Source organism: Camellia sinensis, chromosome 12 (assembly GCF_055761805.1).
Source record: "Camellia sinensis isolate YWXY chromosome 12, ASM5576180v1, whole genome shotgun sequence".
In the NCBI taxonomy this organism is placed as follows: domain Eukaryota; kingdom Viridiplantae; phylum Streptophyta; class Magnoliopsida; order Ericales; family Theaceae; genus Camellia; species Camellia sinensis.
The window spans coordinates 100376922-100395585 of NC_138972.1; the positions used below are offsets into that span (position 1 = coordinate 100376922).

The 18664-nt window shown below is 34.6% G+C and overlaps 2 protein-coding genes across 3 annotated transcripts; one reads left to right on the forward strand and one right to left on the reverse strand.

Moving 5' to 3' along the window:
* The first annotated feature begins 5907 nt into the window (after positions 1 to 5907).
* Positions 5908 to 7734, forward strand: LOC114260218 (RING-H2 finger protein ATL16). The gene has a single exon (XM_028200279.2). The coding sequence runs from the start codon at positions 6295 to 6297 to the stop codon at positions 7450 to 7452; it is 1158 nt and encodes a 385-aa protein (XP_028056080.2). The 5' UTR covers positions 5908 to 6294; the 3' UTR covers positions 7453 to 7734.
* Positions 7735 to 10397: 2663 nt separating this feature from the next.
* LOC114260201 (Tetratricopeptide repeat (TPR)-like superfamily protein) lies at positions 10398 to 15768 on the reverse strand. Of its 2 annotated transcripts, XM_028200256.2 has the most exons (3): positions 15173 to 15747; positions 13906 to 14932; positions 10398 to 10808 (listed from the first exon to the last, which is right to left on the reverse strand). In XM_028200256.2, exons 1-3 carry the CDS (start codon positions 15618 to 15620, stop codon positions 10565 to 10567), a joined length of 1719 nt encoding a protein of 572 aa, XP_028056057.1. In that variant the 5' UTR covers positions 15621 to 15747; the 3' UTR covers positions 10398 to 10564. The 2 variants fall into 2 exon arrangements, with proteins under 2 accessions (XP_028056057.1, XP_028056056.1); XM_028200255.2 differs by having other exon boundaries at positions 13906 to 15768.
* Between the last annotated feature and the right edge of the window lie 2896 nt (positions 15769 to 18664).

Here is an 18664-nt window from a genome sequence, read left to right on the forward strand (position 1 = left end):
AATCATAGGCACATAACATCTCTTTTTTTCAATTATCTCTCATATACTCATTTTCATATATGACAATATTTGCATCATAAATTATTTTTTATCAATTGTGGTCAAACCACAAACATTTGTATTATTAATATTATTTGCATGTGCCTGGCGCCTATGTGCCTACCATAATATTGTCCGCTTTGGCGAGGTGGGCGTGGAGCCCAGTCGGCCTCACGGCTTTGTTCTTCCTCGAGGGAAAACGCATTGTAACAAGTTGATGGGCCAGTACGCTTATATAGTGAAGTCGATCTATCTCCCCGAACGACGTGGGATTGCCCCAACATTATTAGTTGTTTTGTTAGAAAAATGCTTGGGAGCACTAATTAGTGCTCCCACTAATTAGGTGGCAGTGGGTCCCGCCATTAATGATGTGATGTTTTGGTCTTGGAGTTGTGTTTTTTTTTTTTTTTTACTTTTTTAATGCATTAGTGCTATTAGTGGTGATGTTTTTAGTGGGATGAATCATTGTTGGTTTTGTTATTGTTTATAGATGATGAAAATGGACTTAGAAAAGAGTAATGCTATAGACCACTAATTTGCTATCACTAATCTCACCACTAATGAGGTGTCAATTGAAGAAAAAAAAAAAAGAAAGACACAAATACTCTGTGGCAGTGGGTGGGATCCACTGCCACATCATTAAAGTCATCACTAATTAGTGGTCTAAAGCATTTCTCCTTAGAAAATGGTGGCAAGTTGGTCACATGTGGCAGTTTGTAGCACTTTATAAGGTACTTGGGTTGGTTTTGTTTCCTGAAGTGGCCAAACTGCCTCCAACAGTTATACTTCAAATGGGAAACTGTTAATTATTACTCTACAAATAGATTGAGACAGATTGAGAAGGCATCAAGAAATCATCAAACTTAGCAGTCTTTTTTTTATTTTTAGTAATCTACTTTAATTTTTAGGAGTAGATTATCTTAGTTTTTAGGAGTAGCTTTAAACAGTTTGTAACATTGTAAACATAAAATGTTTCAATAGAAGTTTTTCTATATTTACTTCACTCTTTCGATTGTTAGTTGTTCCAAAAAAGTCCTTGTATTTTCAAGGCATTAGAACCTTTGCATGGTCGTTTGATTTTCTATTTGGTTGTTTGGTTAAAATTATTATTAAGTCTCTGTCTATCAAAACTTAGCATAATTTTTACTAACAGACAATAATATTTAAAAAAAGAAAAAATAGTCTGGACTCTATAGAAAATCAATTCAACAGACCTTGTTAAAATTCCAAGTACTAAAACATTTCTTCTCAAAATTTCTAAATAGAAATTGGGTACACTTCCTAACTATTTTATTAATTATGTATATATGTGTGAGATCCATAGATATAAAAGTTCCACACATATATATAAATAATTGATAGAATAATTAATAATTTAATTTACATGTCCATTTATTAATTTATTTTGGTATTTCATGAAACTATATACAAAAGCAATTTGCCTGTTACGAGTCAATTTTTAACCTTGGTTGCCTGGGATGGGCCCACATATTAGTGGGGTGACTATTTGTGGGGCAATGGGCACCACTGTGCCCACTAACATGACGTCGTTTCGCGATTATTTTGAAATTTCCCTCTCAAGTCTACGTCCTTAAGCTAACTAATAGGTTGTTTTTGGCATTATTTAAACAAGTATCTCAACTTTCATTTGCAGGGAATCATCAATGCCAAATCTTCCAAGATTTTAATTCTTTAAATAATGCAATTAGATAATTGGATACATTGAGATTTCCATAACAAATAATAAAAATGTCATCTGATTCCTATTTCGTGACATAGAAATCTCAGTTTAATAATATTAAATGATATATATATATATATATATATATATATGATATATCCTTGTTTAGTAAAATAAGGCATTTGATTGTTTTATTATAGAACGACCACTTGGAGGACATTGTTTGGACTTATAGGGTTGATCATGAATTTCTCCTCAATTATTTTAATTGTTCATTTGGTTAAGTACTTCATATATTTTATTTACATAAAAAATTTAGTCGATTCAATTATCGTAATCTATTCAATTTATCACATCTGTTACCAAAAAAATAAATGATTTATTAAAACAAAATTTATGATAAGCCTCACTAGTCCAAACAACATACCCCAATCCAGATTCTACACTAAAGAAAATCTGCCTCAAATATTATATATGATATATTCCCATTCCATAACATATTATTCCTTTTAATTCAGTTCAAAAAAATACTTATTCGATTTAATAATTCTAGATTTCATGCAAATTTAATCAAAATTTTATTAGGAAAGTAAAATGTAAGGTGTAAATCTAAAATTAATGTATTATGAGCTATATGCGAAATAAATCTGGTTTACATATTTTAATTCCTGATAAAATTTTAAGTAAATTTTTGAATATACAACATAATTGTATTCTACATATATGATCATAGTAATGATATACAATCAAAAAATATATATAAAAAATTAATACAAAATAATTTGACAAACTTTTGATTTTTCATTTTAAAACAAAACACTGAGGCGTCGTTTGGTAACACTTACGTTTTCAGTTTTCTATTTATATTTACAAAAATTTTAAAAACTCAAATAAAAACTTGTTTGGTAAAATTTTTGATTTATAAATCAGTGGTCTCAGTTTATAAATTTGGCCAAAAAATGAAAACACAAAAAATGTGTTTTCATTTTGAGTTTTGAGTTTGAGTTTTTTTTTTTTTACCACCCAACACCACCCACCACCCACCACCGTCTTCTGCCACCACCACCCACCCCCCACCACCACTCACCTGCCACTACCACCCACCACCCGCCACCACCACTCGCCACCCGCCACCACCACCCACCCCTCACCACTCACCTGCCACCACCACCCACCACCCGCCACCACCACCCACCCATCACCACTCACCACTCACCTGCCACCACCACCCACCCTCACCTGGCACCCACTCGCCACCACCACCCACCCCTCGCCACCACCACCACCACCACCACCACCACCCACTCGCTATCACCTACCAACCGCCACCGTCACCCACCCACTCACTACCACCACCACCCACCATCCGCCACCCACCACCCGCCACCACCATCACTACCACTCACTTGCTACCACCCACCATCCGCCACTGTTACCACCCACCCACCCACCATTACCACCCACCATTCACCACCACCCGCCATCCGTTACCCACCTGCCACCACCACCCGCCACCACCACCACCACCACCACCCACTCGCTACCACCCGCCACCGTCACCCACCCACACACCCACCACCACCACCACCACCCACCACCAGACGCCATCCGCCACCCACCTGCCACCACCCGCCACCACCACCACCACCACCCACTCGCTACCACCCACTACCTGCCACCGTCACCCACCCACCCATCCGCCACCACCAGCTACCCACCACCCACCGTCACCACCAGCTACCCACCACCCACCGTCACCACTTTCCACCACCGTTTTCCGCCACCACTTGCAATTTCTCACTCTTTTTTATATATTTAAAATTTTTTTAACATTTTGTCAATTACCAAACGCGTTTGTAGTTTATGTTTTTCTAAAAATAAACAAAAAATAATAAAAAAAATCAATTTATAAATTTTTTGTAAATATAAACTGAAAACGTAAACGTTACCAAACACAACAAGATGATTTATATTTTTAAAAGGAAAATTCTATACATACATAAAATTTAGGGAAAATTATAAATACACCCTCTGAGATTTGATTAAAATACGAATCGCGGTTTAGAAATTACATTCTATCTCCTGAAGTTTCTAATTTCATAACAAATCGTCATTTTTATTAATAAATCATCAAGTCAATTAACAGTTTTTAATGATATTATAAATATGTTTCAATTAATAATTTAGGTAATTTTATTATTGTTTAGGAAAGTAATTATGAATTTCATTTTTGTAATTAATTCTATTAAATAAAAAATACTAACAATGAGCTACTTGTAATTTTTCAAATCACAGGGAACAATCTGTATTTTAAGCAAATCTCAGATGGTGTATTTGTAATTTATTCCAAATTTTATATAAAAAACTTCACAAGAATGATGTGGTAATTTCATTATTGTAAATAAACTCATCTTTAATGATATTTTGTTTTGAAATGAAAAATTCACAATAAACCATATCATTATATATAAAAATTATGTATAAATTTTTCATTTGTATAACATTACTCCTTTTAAAATTGACGCGGTCATATCATTCTTATGAAAAAGTAAATATCATTTTCTGCCTGTGTTTGGCAAGTGAGTTTGCAGGCTTTTTTGGCTATTTTAGCCACAAAAAACAAAATAGGCTATTTTAGCCATAACAAACAAAACATCACATCCAACCCATAATCATTACATTCTTCTCTCACAAAAAAACTCAAAAAAGCCAAAAAGCCAAAAAGCCCTTCCCAAACCAAGCTTTTAAGCCCAAGCTAAAATAACCAAAAAAGCCAAAAAGCCAACCCACTTCCCAAACGGAGGCACATATGATAATCACAAGATTGATGACATGAAATAGATTTTGCAAAAATGTTAAAGATTCTAAAAGTTCTATTAATGTTTCTACTAAATGTCTCACATGAATGTGGGATCTATATGGAATCCACATGATGTAAGTTTCACACACACACATGAAATATTTGATAAAAATTTTAATAAAACTTTTAAAATCTCTAACATTGCTCATAGATTTGCCATTTGATGATTGATTGGCTTTAAATAGAAGTAAAGCCTCGTTTATTTTCAGAGGTAGAACGGGAGGATTGATAGTGAAAGGATTGTTAGTGAGGGGATTGATAGTGAGGGGATTAGTAAAATTGTGTTTGTTTTGATGATAGTTGTTAGTCTGAGAATTGTAAAATTGTGTTTGTCTCCCATTCGCTATCTATCTGAATTTAGACGGATTAAAAAAATTACATATTCGTTCACTCAGATTATTAAAATCGCACATTTTTATAGTAAATTGATTTGGACCATTAATTTTAGCAAATCAAATAGATACTTGAACAACCCTAATTGATTGGATTAGAAATCTCTGTCAAATCTGAATGCAAGAATCATACATAGAGGTCGGAATTTACATGTGGCCCAAAGAAGCCAAGGGCCGTTCCAAAATGGCTCTGTTTGGTGTAGCTGTTAAAACAGCTTATAGATTATAGCTTAACAGATTATAGATTATGACTTTAATCAGAAGTTGTTAAACTGTTTGGTGTAGCTGTTAGATTATAGATTTAAGTTGCTGAGTAGTGTTTGTTAAATAAGCTGTGAAATAGCTTTTTCAATTAATTTTTATTTTTTGTTTGTCTACATTTCTCATAAAAAAAAAATAATAATAATCTATAGTCCATTTGAGTCTTTTTCTATTTTTAAAAAAATAAAAAATAAAAAAAATTAAGAGTATAACCACAAATTAACATGTCCACAACAGAAGTTGATAATCAGAAGTAAGGGGTGAGCAGCTTCTCAGAATCAGTTTTTTTGAGTTAAAATAAGCTGTTAGAATCAGAAGTTGTTGAAATAAGTTTAACCAAACAGTCCAAAATAACTTTTTCAAAGCTAAAAGCCATAAGTTGGCTCTGAAAAGCTGAAACAAACACTCCCAATAAGCCTCGCTTCTAATGAAATGAGCTCATTATATGAACATGGCTCATCTTCACGAAAATCAAAGAAATTAGATTTCATAACAGGGGATTTACGAACCCATCTTATTGACGGAGCTTATTTATTTATAAATTTTTTTTGTACCTATTAATATTTTCAAAAAAATATTAGGCCAAAATAAACTTTTTAAAACTTTTTGATTCATTAATAAAGTGTGAAAGACTTACAGTATTTAAACCAATTATAAGCATCCAGGTAGGGCATAACATTCCCCATTTGTGGTATACCATTCACAACCAGTTGATTATTAAAAACTATAAAGTGTGAGAGAGAGTAGAACAACGAGGTTTGAGTCGACTCAGGCTGTCTCTCTCTCATCTCTGATCTCCATATCTCACCATCTACTCTTATTTTTTACATGTGTTCCGCAAAACTTTGCGCTTTCATTCAATGCTAGTCCTCTCTTTCTTTGATTATTATTAAAAAAAATTTAAAATTTTTTTCTTTGGTAGACCTTTGACTTAACCTCTTAATAGTCAGACCCAGATTCACCCATCCACTCTCCCTCAACCCAATGTTTTATTAAAGCATTCTCTCTCCCCTCTCTCTCTTTCTCTCTCTCTCAATCTTCTCTTTTAATTTTTTCTGCGTATGATTATTTACTTGTCTGTGTCTTTCCATTCAAGATCTTACCAAGCCCACCAATCAAACTCAACTCTTTCTCATATTTTTTGTAAATCTCTCATGGGCTCTATGCACAAACAACAACAAATCTACAACCATGAATCCCAGTCTCTCCATCCAATCAAAAACGAACAAAACTTAGCCTATCAACCTTCCTTTCCTACTTCAGATCCTGGATTTCCCATATTAGCCATTGCAGTACTTTGTATAATTGTCACAGTTTTCTTACTAGTTAGCTACTACGTCTTTGTCACCAAATGCTGCTTAAACTGGCAACAATTCGACCCCCTCCGCCGCTTTTCCATGCCCCGACCGCCACAAAACGAAGACCCGTTAACGGCCTACTCTCCCTCATGGCAGAGCCATGGCCTCGATGACTTGTTGATCCGCGAAATCCCTACTTTCCAATACAGCAGAGGCGAAAATGGAGGAGAAAAAAGCTTGTGCAAGTGTGTGGTTTGCTTGAATGAGTTTCAAGAACTAGACATGGTCAGAGTTCTTCCCAATTGTGGTCATGCCTTTCACTTGGACTGCATTGATATATGGCTCCAAAGCAATGCCAACTGCCCTCTCTGCAGATCGAGCATTTCTGGCACAACACGATATCCGATTGACCAGCTTGTTGCACCAACATCTTCACCTCAAGATCCAAGGCCATTTGTAGATACTTTCAATGGTGGTGATGAAGCCTTTGTGGTAATTGAATTGGCCGGAGCTGATAGAACAGTAATGCAACCACGTAGACAATTAGTTCCAGAAAGAAATGACCCGAGGGAACAGTTAATGCTATCAAGGGTTCACTTTCCGGGAAAATTTGAGCAGAAGCTCGGGAAGCAGGCGAAAGAAGGAAAGTTTCATCTTGTGTCGAGTATGGGTGATGAGTGCATTGATGTGAGGCAAAAAGACGATCGGTTCTGTATTGAACAACCCATCAGGAGATCTTTCTCGATGGATTCAGCAGCTGATCGGCATGTTTGCTTGGCTGTTCAAGAGATCAGACGACAGAACGAGAACGAACATCTTAGACACAGTGAGGCGTCTAGTAGTAGCAGAGTCCGCAGATCGTTCTTTTCATTTGGACATGGAAGGGGATCTAGAAGTGCAATTCTTCCTATTGAGTTCTAGTTGTAAATTAATCATAGGGTTCATGCTTAATTAATTACCACATTTCTTTCTGAATTATCTTTTGATTTTTGTTTGTGATTGAGATAGTGAAACTCTTACAAGGGAATTTCTAAATTTGTCATGAAAAAAAGAGTATGCTAGGTGAGTGTAAAGAGAATTTGTCATGATATTTAGATAGTAGTTAAGAGGAGTTGGTCTCTTGCTGAAATGTAGGCATGGGTGTCACAATAATTGCTTCAACCATTATGAGTAGATACAACTCTTGATTTCCTTCCTCTTCAAGAATGAAGATCATTGCGTTTTAACTTACTTTTTTTTTCTTTTCCCATAATGTTGTTTGGTCCAACGATAAAGCTTTCCATTAGGAGTGTAGGTTCGAGTCACGGAAATAACTTTTCCAGAAAAGAGAAATAAAATTGATTAAATTTTATCATTCTTAAACATCACTTTAATAAGAATCTCATGTACCAAGTCACCCTTTGAGAAAAAGAGAGGGGCAATGAACGAAGGCAAGGGTAGAGGGGCCCTTTTTTCTGAAAGAATTGAGTGTCCATGAGTGAAAATATTGAAGAGCTCTCCATTGGAAATGATCACCACCTTCTTTCGTGTCAAGGCAATAATAAAGTTGATGTTGGGTGAAGAATAGAATGAATGATTATGGTTAAGTGAATATGGCCTCATATCATCACAATTCAAGGTTGGCTATCTTTCAGCTGATGTGATGTTGGTTCATCTGCTTCTACAAGTTGACTAGTTGAACTACAGGATTTTTTTTTATTATTTTTGATAAATAAAATTTATTGCCACGAGCATCAAGAAGATGCCAAAAAATAAAAAAATAAAAAGAAAAACCATGAACAGAAAACACCAGACCAATCAACTCATCAACAAAATCCAAGAAAGCAAACAAATTCAAATCCACCCTTCCCAACACCCAATTTCTTAAGATTAAATTGATTTAAACTCATAAAACACTATTCTTTGTTTAACAATTTTTTTTTTTTAATAACCAGATATTGAAACCAACTTGCGCGCACTTCAATTAATTCTGAGACCATCCTAAAATTAATAACCGAACAAACTTTCAAAAATCTTTTAGAGTGACTTGAACTCGAGATATTAGATCTTATACTCAAATATTTACAAAGATGTGAAACACATTCTTTTCTTCCTCTTTTTTTTTTTTGGGGGGGGGGGGATTGGATTTTTGTTAATGTGAGCATATTTTTTAACAAGTTTAAATAATTGTACATGATATGCAATTATTTTAAATTTTACTAACTAATTAAACTTGTTAACAAAATCTTATATATCTACATATAAGTAGAATTTCAAGTTTCAACTAGATGGAACAGTCCGAGCAACAATATTGTGACATGTAAAGTTATCCTCACACCCGTAAAAGATCCAATACTGAGTTGTGTGAGTACATGGACAAATCAGAGCCTTCAATTTGCAATAATGCTGATATGTCACAACCTTATTGCTCGGATTGTTCTATTCAATTCAGTTGAAATCCGAATTAGAGACAAGCTAAGCTCATATAAGTAATGTTTAAACTCCACCTTTTTTAAACACATTCCCACTTAATAAGAAATGGAGTAAAATTCACTATAACATAGACAAATGGTACCACTATTCAATAAAAAATTATCAACCTCACTCGCAGTATAAGCTCTTTAATAAATACACAATATAATAGAACCCTAGGTTTAACAGGAAAGATCAAAGATGTATTCATGTGTGTCAACAAAGAATCAAAAAAAAAAATACAGCATTAGTTTAGAAAAATTGCAAAACATGACTTCTAACTCCTGAAAGATTAGTAATAACCCAGACAGTCTCTTCCCTCTGGGCATTATGATAATTGGGAAGCCACATGCTTGAAATACAACACAATTATAATAATAAGAGCCAATCATGCAAGATCACTTCCTACGTGCCTGATCTAATGGCATGTGGAAGTCCTCTGGGTCACTAAGATCTATCAGATGAGTTTAATCAAACCCATTGATGATGATGAGGTTTCTTGCTAGTGTTTCTCTGCATTGTCCTCATACAAAGCCCGTGAAACAAAACATCAAGTCTAACACTAATGCTTTATTTGGACTAGAATGAAATGGGCATTCCTTAAGCTTCATTATGGAATGATCATTCCCTTGCAATGGTAAATGATGATTCCATTTGCAATATATTTTTCATTATTTTTTTAATCAATCAAACATAAAAATGAATATTTGATAGAATAATCATTCCATTCTAATGAATTAAATACTACCCTAACCAAGCCATCAGTCAAGCTGCTTCTACTCTACCGAAGGCTTAGCCATGATTCTACTCTATGTTACTGCAACATGGGTCATTTCAATATATAGAATGAAAACATCGTATGCCACATACTCTAAAATGTGATACAACAGGACAAACTTGTCATATTATAAGAATTTAAAGTATTTCTAAAATAATTTTCTTTTAACAATTAAACATTTTGACTCGTTTTTTACGTTGTCCTATCAAAAGTGCACTTACCTTAAATTTTAGTTCACTATATTTGATTTTTTTTCCTCCTAAGAAAACATTTAAGGAAATATATCGACAGAAAAACTTTTGGAATCGTTTCGGATCACTAAGGGGTTGTTTGAGATAACCTAATAAGTACACACTTTTTATCTTTTTTTGGATCATATCACATCTCTATTTTTCTACACATTTTTTTGTAAAAAACCAAAAAGTGCAATTATTTAGATCATCACAAACCACCCCTAAATTTACTATTTTGGGGACAATAGTATGCCATGTTTTGGAACATGTGTTCCAAAACTTAATTTGCTAAGGTATTAGCATTTTCTAGTAACACTAATTGTCCGGAAGGCTTAGCCATGAGCAACATCCACGGCCCAACATCAAGTCACAAAAACTAGAAAAGGTTTACAGAATGGCGGCACATGGCATGAAAAATCTGTTCGTTGGACTTATATGACTTGCTACTAGTATTTATCAGCAAGAAATCAAGATGAAGCAATAACCATCGTTGTTTCAAGTAGAAACGCTCATGAGAGGAGAGGTATACAGCATTGTTCTTGATTCAGCATCAGTTTCCTTTCATACTACACTAAATTGTGCTGGATTGCCTCTCACTAATAGAAACACCAGGCTGACAGCTTCTTGTGGAGCCATGACTATTATGGGGCAAGGGCAAGGCCCTTACAGGAGGCTCATTTGATGATGCTCCTCGAGCTTCCTTCTTTAATTTTTCAAGAAGTCGGCGAGCTTCTTTGAGTTCGTCCTGTGCACTCGGACCATGGCCTTCCCAAGCATCAATTACCTGCTCCTGGAATTTAATTGCAAGAGGGTAGCTGCACAATCCAATAAATAAGGTTAAATTTTAAACAAAATAATCTTTTGCCCTATAAGTCTATAACTTAAAAGATCGGACAAAGTAAGCTGCAGCACTGCACTATTGATGCAGAGTATAAGAAGCTCAAAAAAGGCTAAGTTCAGAGAAGTGATGATACTTGGACATTGGCATGATTTTATAGAGAACCTAATAGAAATCTTCTATAATTATGTTTCTAACATTATTGGAGTCTTATTTTATTATTATTTTTATATTTTCTAGGATTTTTAAGATTATGGGTATTTTGGTAATTTTATATTTACTGACATGGGTTATATGGGTTGCCCATAGATCGTCTTATGGGTCAAGTTATTTAATTGAGTTTTATTTATGTTTTTTATTTGGTCTTAAATTAGCTTTGAAAGTTTAAGATATTATAGCAGTTTCCTTTTTTTGATTCTAGTTGGTTTAGAAATTTCTAAAGTCTATATAAAGCCATGTAATGCCTCTAATTCAATAGAGTTGATATTTTATAAAAAATTAAAGAGCTTTGAAGCTTCTTTATGGATTGTGTGATGCAATCAAACCTTAGGTGTGATGCCTATGGAATCTAGGTGTGTGATACCTAGACCTATCTTCTTTTCCTCCTTTCTTCTTCTTTTATGTTTCAATTTGCTATTCTCGGATTACTATTTACAGCCCTCTAAAAGTGTATTTTTCAACCTCAAAACTCCATCTAATCACCCTCAAATCAACCATAATTCCTTCTCCTACCTATTAGCCTTCAATTTACTCTTGAAACCATAATTTACTCACTGTTCAGGCCATCAAATAACCTCTGTTTTGAAAATCCAGCGCTGTCCCTATTCTTCCTGCATCAACTATGCTCATGGACTTGAGAGGTCTAAAGATGAAGGATAAACAGGTGTCTGAGGGTTGCAGGGTGAGAGTGAAAACTAGGGAATATCATTGTTCAGTTGTTGCATTTTGTGCTGGCCATTGACATTGTAGCAGATGTTGAAAACCTCTTCAGTAAATTTAGCCCAATGCCAAAAGATGGACTTCGTTCACATGAAACAAAATGAAGATCCACTCTATGGCTATGAAATTTCCATGGTGCGTATACACACAGAGAGAATTAACTTTGGATAATATGTCCATACCAAGTAGAAGTGAGACAATTAACTTTGTGCAAATTATGTTAAAGGTAAGATCTGCATTCAATCTATCCATCACAGACCCCCCATCTAATGGGAATCAAACTGGATATACATCTTTTTGGTATTGATGTGTGCCTAAGTTTAAATGTTAAGTAGTAAGGAATGCAAGAGTTCAGATTCATTGAACTGTTTTGCTGAAGTGACAGATGTTTTTCATCAAAATAAGTAGCAGAAAGTCCTTTCCGATGTATCCAAAAAAAAAAAAAAGTAGCAGAAATAAGGCAATTTCAAGTAGCATAATAATATGTTGGAAGGCTTCAAGAAAACTTGTACAAACAATAGAGAAGGGAAAAAGAATAAAGTGTCCAACGATGCAAACTATGCTACAAATACTCTTCTAAAGTTGTGAAGTATCCATATTGGACACTCAACACTCTGAGCATGTTTGTTTGGTGGGATTGAAGGGTGGGATTAGACTAATAGTCCATTAGGACTAATAGTCTGTTGTTTGTATCAAATTTTTTGCACCGGACTATTAATCTCAAATTTGTTGGACTATTGTATTTCATGGGGGGGGACACAAATCATGGGATAACTTATCCCATGAGATTAGGTTGCCAAATTACATTGTTGACTCTCTAGTATTAAATATCTTTTTCCTCATGATATTAATTATACTTAATAAAGTAGTCTCAATTTAAAAATAAAATAATTTTATTTAATTTTAATTGATGTTTTATATATTTAAATTTTTAAAATAATTTTTTATAAATATTTTATTGACGTTTTATTTTAAAATTTTGTTGATATTTTATTTAATTTCATTATTTAAATTTTAATAGATGTTTTATTTAATTTCATTATTTAATTATTATTATTTTTTAAAAATAAATTTATTTAAAATTTTAATTAAAAAAATAGCATATATTTTTATTGATATTTTATTTATTTAATTTTAAAAAAAATTATTTAATTGTGTAAAAAATAAAATAAAATAAAACAAATTTTTATTTAATCTAACTAAAAATAATTAAAATATTAAAGATATGTTTAATATTGCTATTACTTAGTAAATAATTGAAAAGGGTAAAATAGCCATTTAAGCATTTATCCTTCTCTATAATATCCTAAACAAACATAGGATTTATATCCTATCCAACCAAATAGTCCTTTCCTGACATCTAATTCCATAACTAAACAAACATGGGATACATATCCTATCCAATCAAATAGTCTCAAGACTATGAATCCTAGGATTACAATCCGATAGATTCCAATCCCTCCTTATTCAGTCCGTCCAAACAAACATGCTGAAAGATGTGGGATATGTGTTTGACATGTCTAGTTGGGGATGCACCCAACAATTATGTATAAATAGTCAAGTTTACGAAATAACTACGGATAAATAAGATGTCCATTTTATGCATAACATGATCTATATTAGTTTGCAAATATCATTTTATCCTAGAAAAATGTACTCAAGAAACATGACATCTAGATGTGTCGTTGTGTCCTTGGACATAAGAATTAGATGAATCTGACACTTTTGAAACATCCGCACTCAACACCCATGACCGAGTTCACGGAAGTTACTCATATGGAATCTGCAAATATGCAGTCCTCACATACTTGTATTACAGTTTAAAAAGAATTAACAATCATACGGCATTATTAGCTTCTATAAGGCGGGTTTGGTCCATATAAGAGCTAAATATTAGAATGAAAGCATAGTTAGTTTTGGCATGTCCAATGATTTAAACTTCAATGGATGACAATGTTTATGTATATGTAAAACCAGTGTCAGTTTCTAATGATATCCCATTATCACCTACTTGTTAAAATTCTCCTCTATTTTAGTAGTTTGCAAAGCTATACTTAAAACCAATAAATCAGTTAAGTGTATATTATGTAATGCAAAGATACCAGAAATTAAGTAAGGTAATCTTAGTTTCTTACCTCCCCATGGCACCATATGCTTTTGAAAGGTTCTGACATGACTCAATTGTATCCACATGACCAGGACCAAGGGACGCATCCATAATCTCCTTGGCTACTGCAAACATCTGTGCAGCTGACTGAGGCCTATCTAGTTCCAAATATGCCGCACCCAAGTTGTTATAAATATACCCAACCCCATAATGCTTGGAACCAAAGCACTCTTTCAGTCTCTCTGCTGCACTCTCCAAGTAGGGTATAGCCTCCTGCACCTTGCCTGTTAACAGAAGCAACCAGCCAATACGTGCAGAAACACTTCCTTCTGAGTGTTGCTCTTGAGGGAGCTTCTCAAGTATAGCTTGTGTTCTCTTTAGCAGCGCAATTGCAGTTTCAAACTCATTCATAGTCTCATATTGCATCGATATCTCCATGTATGCCTCAGAAACTTCTACTGGAGAGGTTGCTTCTTTCTTATCAAGAATCCCAGAAGCAATCTGTAGACACCTTTTTGAGTCAGCAAATTTCTCTTGATTACATAAAGCTTTCGCCATTGAAATGAAGACCATAGCTCGATCTTCGCTTTCTTTATTGGTCTGCTGAACAATGTCCTTCAAAGTATTGATGGCCTCCTCATACTTCCCCAATGCAATCTGAATGTTGGAGGCATCAATCTCTGCCCGAAGCAAATCAGAACTAAGACCCCAATTCTTCAGTACCTTCTGTGACAACTGATTCTGCTCCAGTGCCTTCTCATGCTCCTCCAACCCAGTATAGATAACCCCAAGAAGCCGCCTATCATGCGCAACTTCCACCGAATTATTCCCCAATTGTCCCTTATGTATCTCCAATGCTTTTAAACAAAATGGCAACGCCTCTTTAAAATTCAAAACAGCAACATAAGCCTCTGCCAAATCCCGATTAGCATTACCAATTTCCCTACTGTTTTTCTCCAAAGTCATTTTTTTTATGTCCAAACAATTCCTTAAATTACCAAGAGCCTCCTCTCTCCTTCCCATTGCAGTCTTGCTATTCGCCAATTCAAGCTGAACTGCATGAAGAATCGGTCTAATATCATCAAGACTACAAGAACCCTCTTCTTCTAACCTACCCAATACCCTATTAGCCCTATTAAGGTATCCTAAACTATCATTAAACCTTTTCAAGCTATGACAAGCAGAACCCAACAATTGTAAAGCCATGGCAAGAGGTAAAGACACCCTATTATCATCTCTATCCAAAGCTTTCAAAGCTCTATTAGCAAAAGAAAGAGTCTTTTCAGGGTCCTCACCTTCTTGGTCAAGTTTGAGGCCGAGTTTCAAGCAAGCCAATCCAAGTTCCCTCTCGTCAAAACTTGCTTCCATGTCCTTGAATGCTTTGAGCATATCTTCAGTGGTCTTGGCAGACTCAAAAGCCTCATCTAGCTGTGATCTCTCTTTAATCTTTCTTTGCCTTGAGGAGATTGGAGGTTGTTGGTCCACGAGGGTATTGAGATTGTGAGATGGGTGGATCTGAAATTGGTGGGTTTTGAACTTAGAGAAGAGTAAAGCATCGGATTTGGTGCAGGACTCGAGGTGGGTCTGGGATGGGAGGTGGTGGTGGTGGTAGTGGTGGTGTTGATTGGTGGTGGTGGTGGGGAGAGAAGAAAGGTGGGTGATGAAGTCTCTGGAGAGGAGAGAGAAAGAGAGTTTGGGATGTGGGGAGAGATGACAGAAGACTCTGGAAGAAGCTCTTCTCATGGCGGATGGAGAAAGAGAGAGAGAGAGAGAGAGAGAGAGAGAGAGAGGAATTGGTTTCGCTGCGACGGTGGTTAAACCCTTGTAGAAAAACCCTTTCACTGTTAGAGAGAGAGAGAGAGAGAGGGAATTCTTCTCTTTTTCTTTTGACAAATGCAACTATATAAAATTGGGAAATTTTAAATAAATAAATAAAAAGTAATGGGTAAAAAATATAAGCGGTATTTTTTTTAAGGTCCCTGATATTATGATTTTATAGTATAAAGGACATCAAATATTTTCATGATGTCTAAAGTCCCTCAACATCAATCCAGAGAAAATTAGTCCAGAGAAAATTCAAGTCGGAGAAAATTGGTACAGAGAAATTCTGGACTTTCTAGAGAAATTTCTCTAGACTTCCCTAAACTTCCCACTGTAAATTTCTCTGCCCTTTTTTTTTTTAACATAAGAATTTCCCTACCTGAACTCACTTCTTTGCTATACACTGCACCTGAGATGGTCTACAAGACAGCTAGAGCCATGGGGCTAAATTCCAACGTCAATGTGCCTTACAATCTGAGCTGATTTTTCCCCATTGATTCTAGTTTCTTCTACCTTGTTCGGTTGCATTTTTGCGAGGTGAATCGGTGGATGAAAAATGTAAACCAGAGGGTGTTTGACATATTCATCAACAATGAAACAGCCGAAGTTAAAGCTGATGTTATTGCTTGGAGCAACGGGTACGCAGTTCCAGTGTACCGAGACTATGTTGTTTTGGTTCCAAAAGTAAACAATGGGGAGAAGCAAGACCTGTGGCTAGAGCTACACCCAAACACGAAAACAAAATCTCACTATTATAACGTCATTTTAAATGGAGCTGAGATTTTCAAATTAAGCAACTATGATGGAAACCTTACTGGACCTAATCCCCCAAAAAAGATTGTGGCTAGTTTGCCATCAAAGAAACATAACCCAAAATCATCAAAGAAGATTACCTTGATTATGGTTGGATGCATTCTTGGCGGGCTGCTAGTTTTTCTTATTTTCTCTTTTCTCCTTTATATGAACAGACCAGTTGGTGGATGATCTAAGCAGCTAACATGCCGACAAAGCAATATCACCCTTCTCTCCAGAGATATTCAAATTTTCTCTGGCTGCATGGTTAGAAAAGAAGGTAACCTTAATCAATATTAAAGTTGCATCACAAGTTAGAACTGAAATTTATCTGCTTTGAACTGAAATTTCTCTGGGTTGGTCCAGAGAAATTCTTTGATTTTAGCTCAGCTTTAACATGATCTGGATCAGCAGTTGGTTGGTCAATTTTGTTTACGACTGGGATTATTGTCAGGTTAGATTCAAAAGCAAGATAAAAGTTATCAACAGTTCACTCCATTGAGTGAATAAACAACAATAGCAACATATATATATATATATATATATATAAATTAAAAGCTGGCCCCAAGCTCCAATGCAAAACCACACCAAGAGGACTTCGGGGTTTGAACCCATCTTCTCCAAGCTCTCCTTGTGAAATTTCTCTGGGTTTCTTCATAATTACTGCAGTCTCACTGGGCTTTACATTTCCAGCACTTATTGCATTGAAGTTAAATAAACAAGGACATGGCTTGAACGTGGTTGTAATGGATTGTTTCTTTGTTCTGTTGCGAGTTCATACTCTGGCCTCGGCTCATCTGATGAAAGAGTGGCCAGCTCTGGTATTTCATATTTTCACTTGTAGGTGCTGCTGCTGGAGATTCGGGGTGGTGGCTGCTGGGGCATGGGGTCTGTTGGGTTGATGCATGCGTAGTTTACACAGTCAAGGATTGATCGGACTCAATCGCTCGAATCGCCGCGATCAAATCCCCGGAGGATTCAGATCTAGCAGGTGATGGTCTCGTCATCTGCCATTGGAGAAGGAAAAGCAGGCCGGGTCTCGGATCCGGGCGGCGCGGAGGGAGGAGTCGGAGGAGAAGGTGTTGAGGAAGAGGTCGTAGAGGAGGGTGGAGAGGAGAAGAAGAGAGAGAGAGAGAGTAGAGTAGAGACAAAGAGTCAAATTTCTCTGATATATGTTTAGGGATCTTAGACATCAAAAAATAATTTTGTGGATTTATTCCATTACGAAAAGTAGGAGAGGAACCCTAGACTAATTTTCCCAAAATATAATTGTAAAATTATGAAGTTACAAGTTTTATTTGTACAATTTAATATATGAATTATTTGTACATTTATTCTTTTGTAAATATTTTTCATACTTTCCATTTTTTTCATATTCCCCCTATAAAATTTATAAAATTCTTCTTCTTCCATGACAAATTATAGTGGCATTACAAATATTTTTAAAAATTAATTTTATATGAATGGTAAATTTTATTTATTTGTACATTTATTCTTTTGCAATTATTTTTCATACTTTCCATTTTTTTCATATTCCCCCTATAAAATTTATAAAATTCTTCTTCTTCCGTGACAAATTATAGGGAAATTACAATGTATTTTAAAAAAAGAATTATATATGAATGGTAAATTTTATTAATATTATAAAATTTTGAATGAATCTATAATTAATTTTTAAAAAATATATAGAATGAAATTTTTTTCAAAAATAATCAGATTAATTTGTAATATGATCACGTCACTTTGACAGTCAATAATTATTATACAAGTGTTATAAGCAAAGCAACAATTAATATTTTGGTAGAAAATTTTAAATATTACTTCTAAATTTACTGCTAATCACATGGATATTGTATATTAGTTTTTAATTTGTTTAAAATTAATCAATTAAAAATCCACTCTCTTACCTTGATAAATTTACGGGGATGATGTTTTAAGAATGGGAAAATAAAAATAAAAAATAAAATCTCGTTAAGAATTTATAATTTTATTGTAATATAAGACTCATGAAACAAAATAAACTTATTTCACATTAAATTCATAATTAAAATTCTATTTAATCTTTAAACTCAATAAAAAATAATATTTTATACATGTATACGTACATTGAGTTTAATAACTAAAATATTATATTTTGATCGGTTTTACTTAATAAAAATAGAATAGTGATTTAA

Bases quoted from the DNA above. Each gene is read 5' to 3' on its own strand.
- LOC114260201 (XM_028200255.2), bottom strand. From the start codon at position 15,620: ATGAGAAGAGCTTCTTCCAGAGTCTTCTGTCATCTCTCCCCACATCCC. The intron at 10,809-13,905 runs GTAAGAAACTAA...TGGATTGTGCAG, and splicing joins GCATATGGTGCCATGGGGAG to CTACCCTCTTGCAATTAAAT.
- LOC114260218 (XM_028200279.2), top strand. From the start codon at position 6,295: ATGATTATTTACTTGTCTGTGTCTTTCCATTCAAGATCTTACCAAGCC.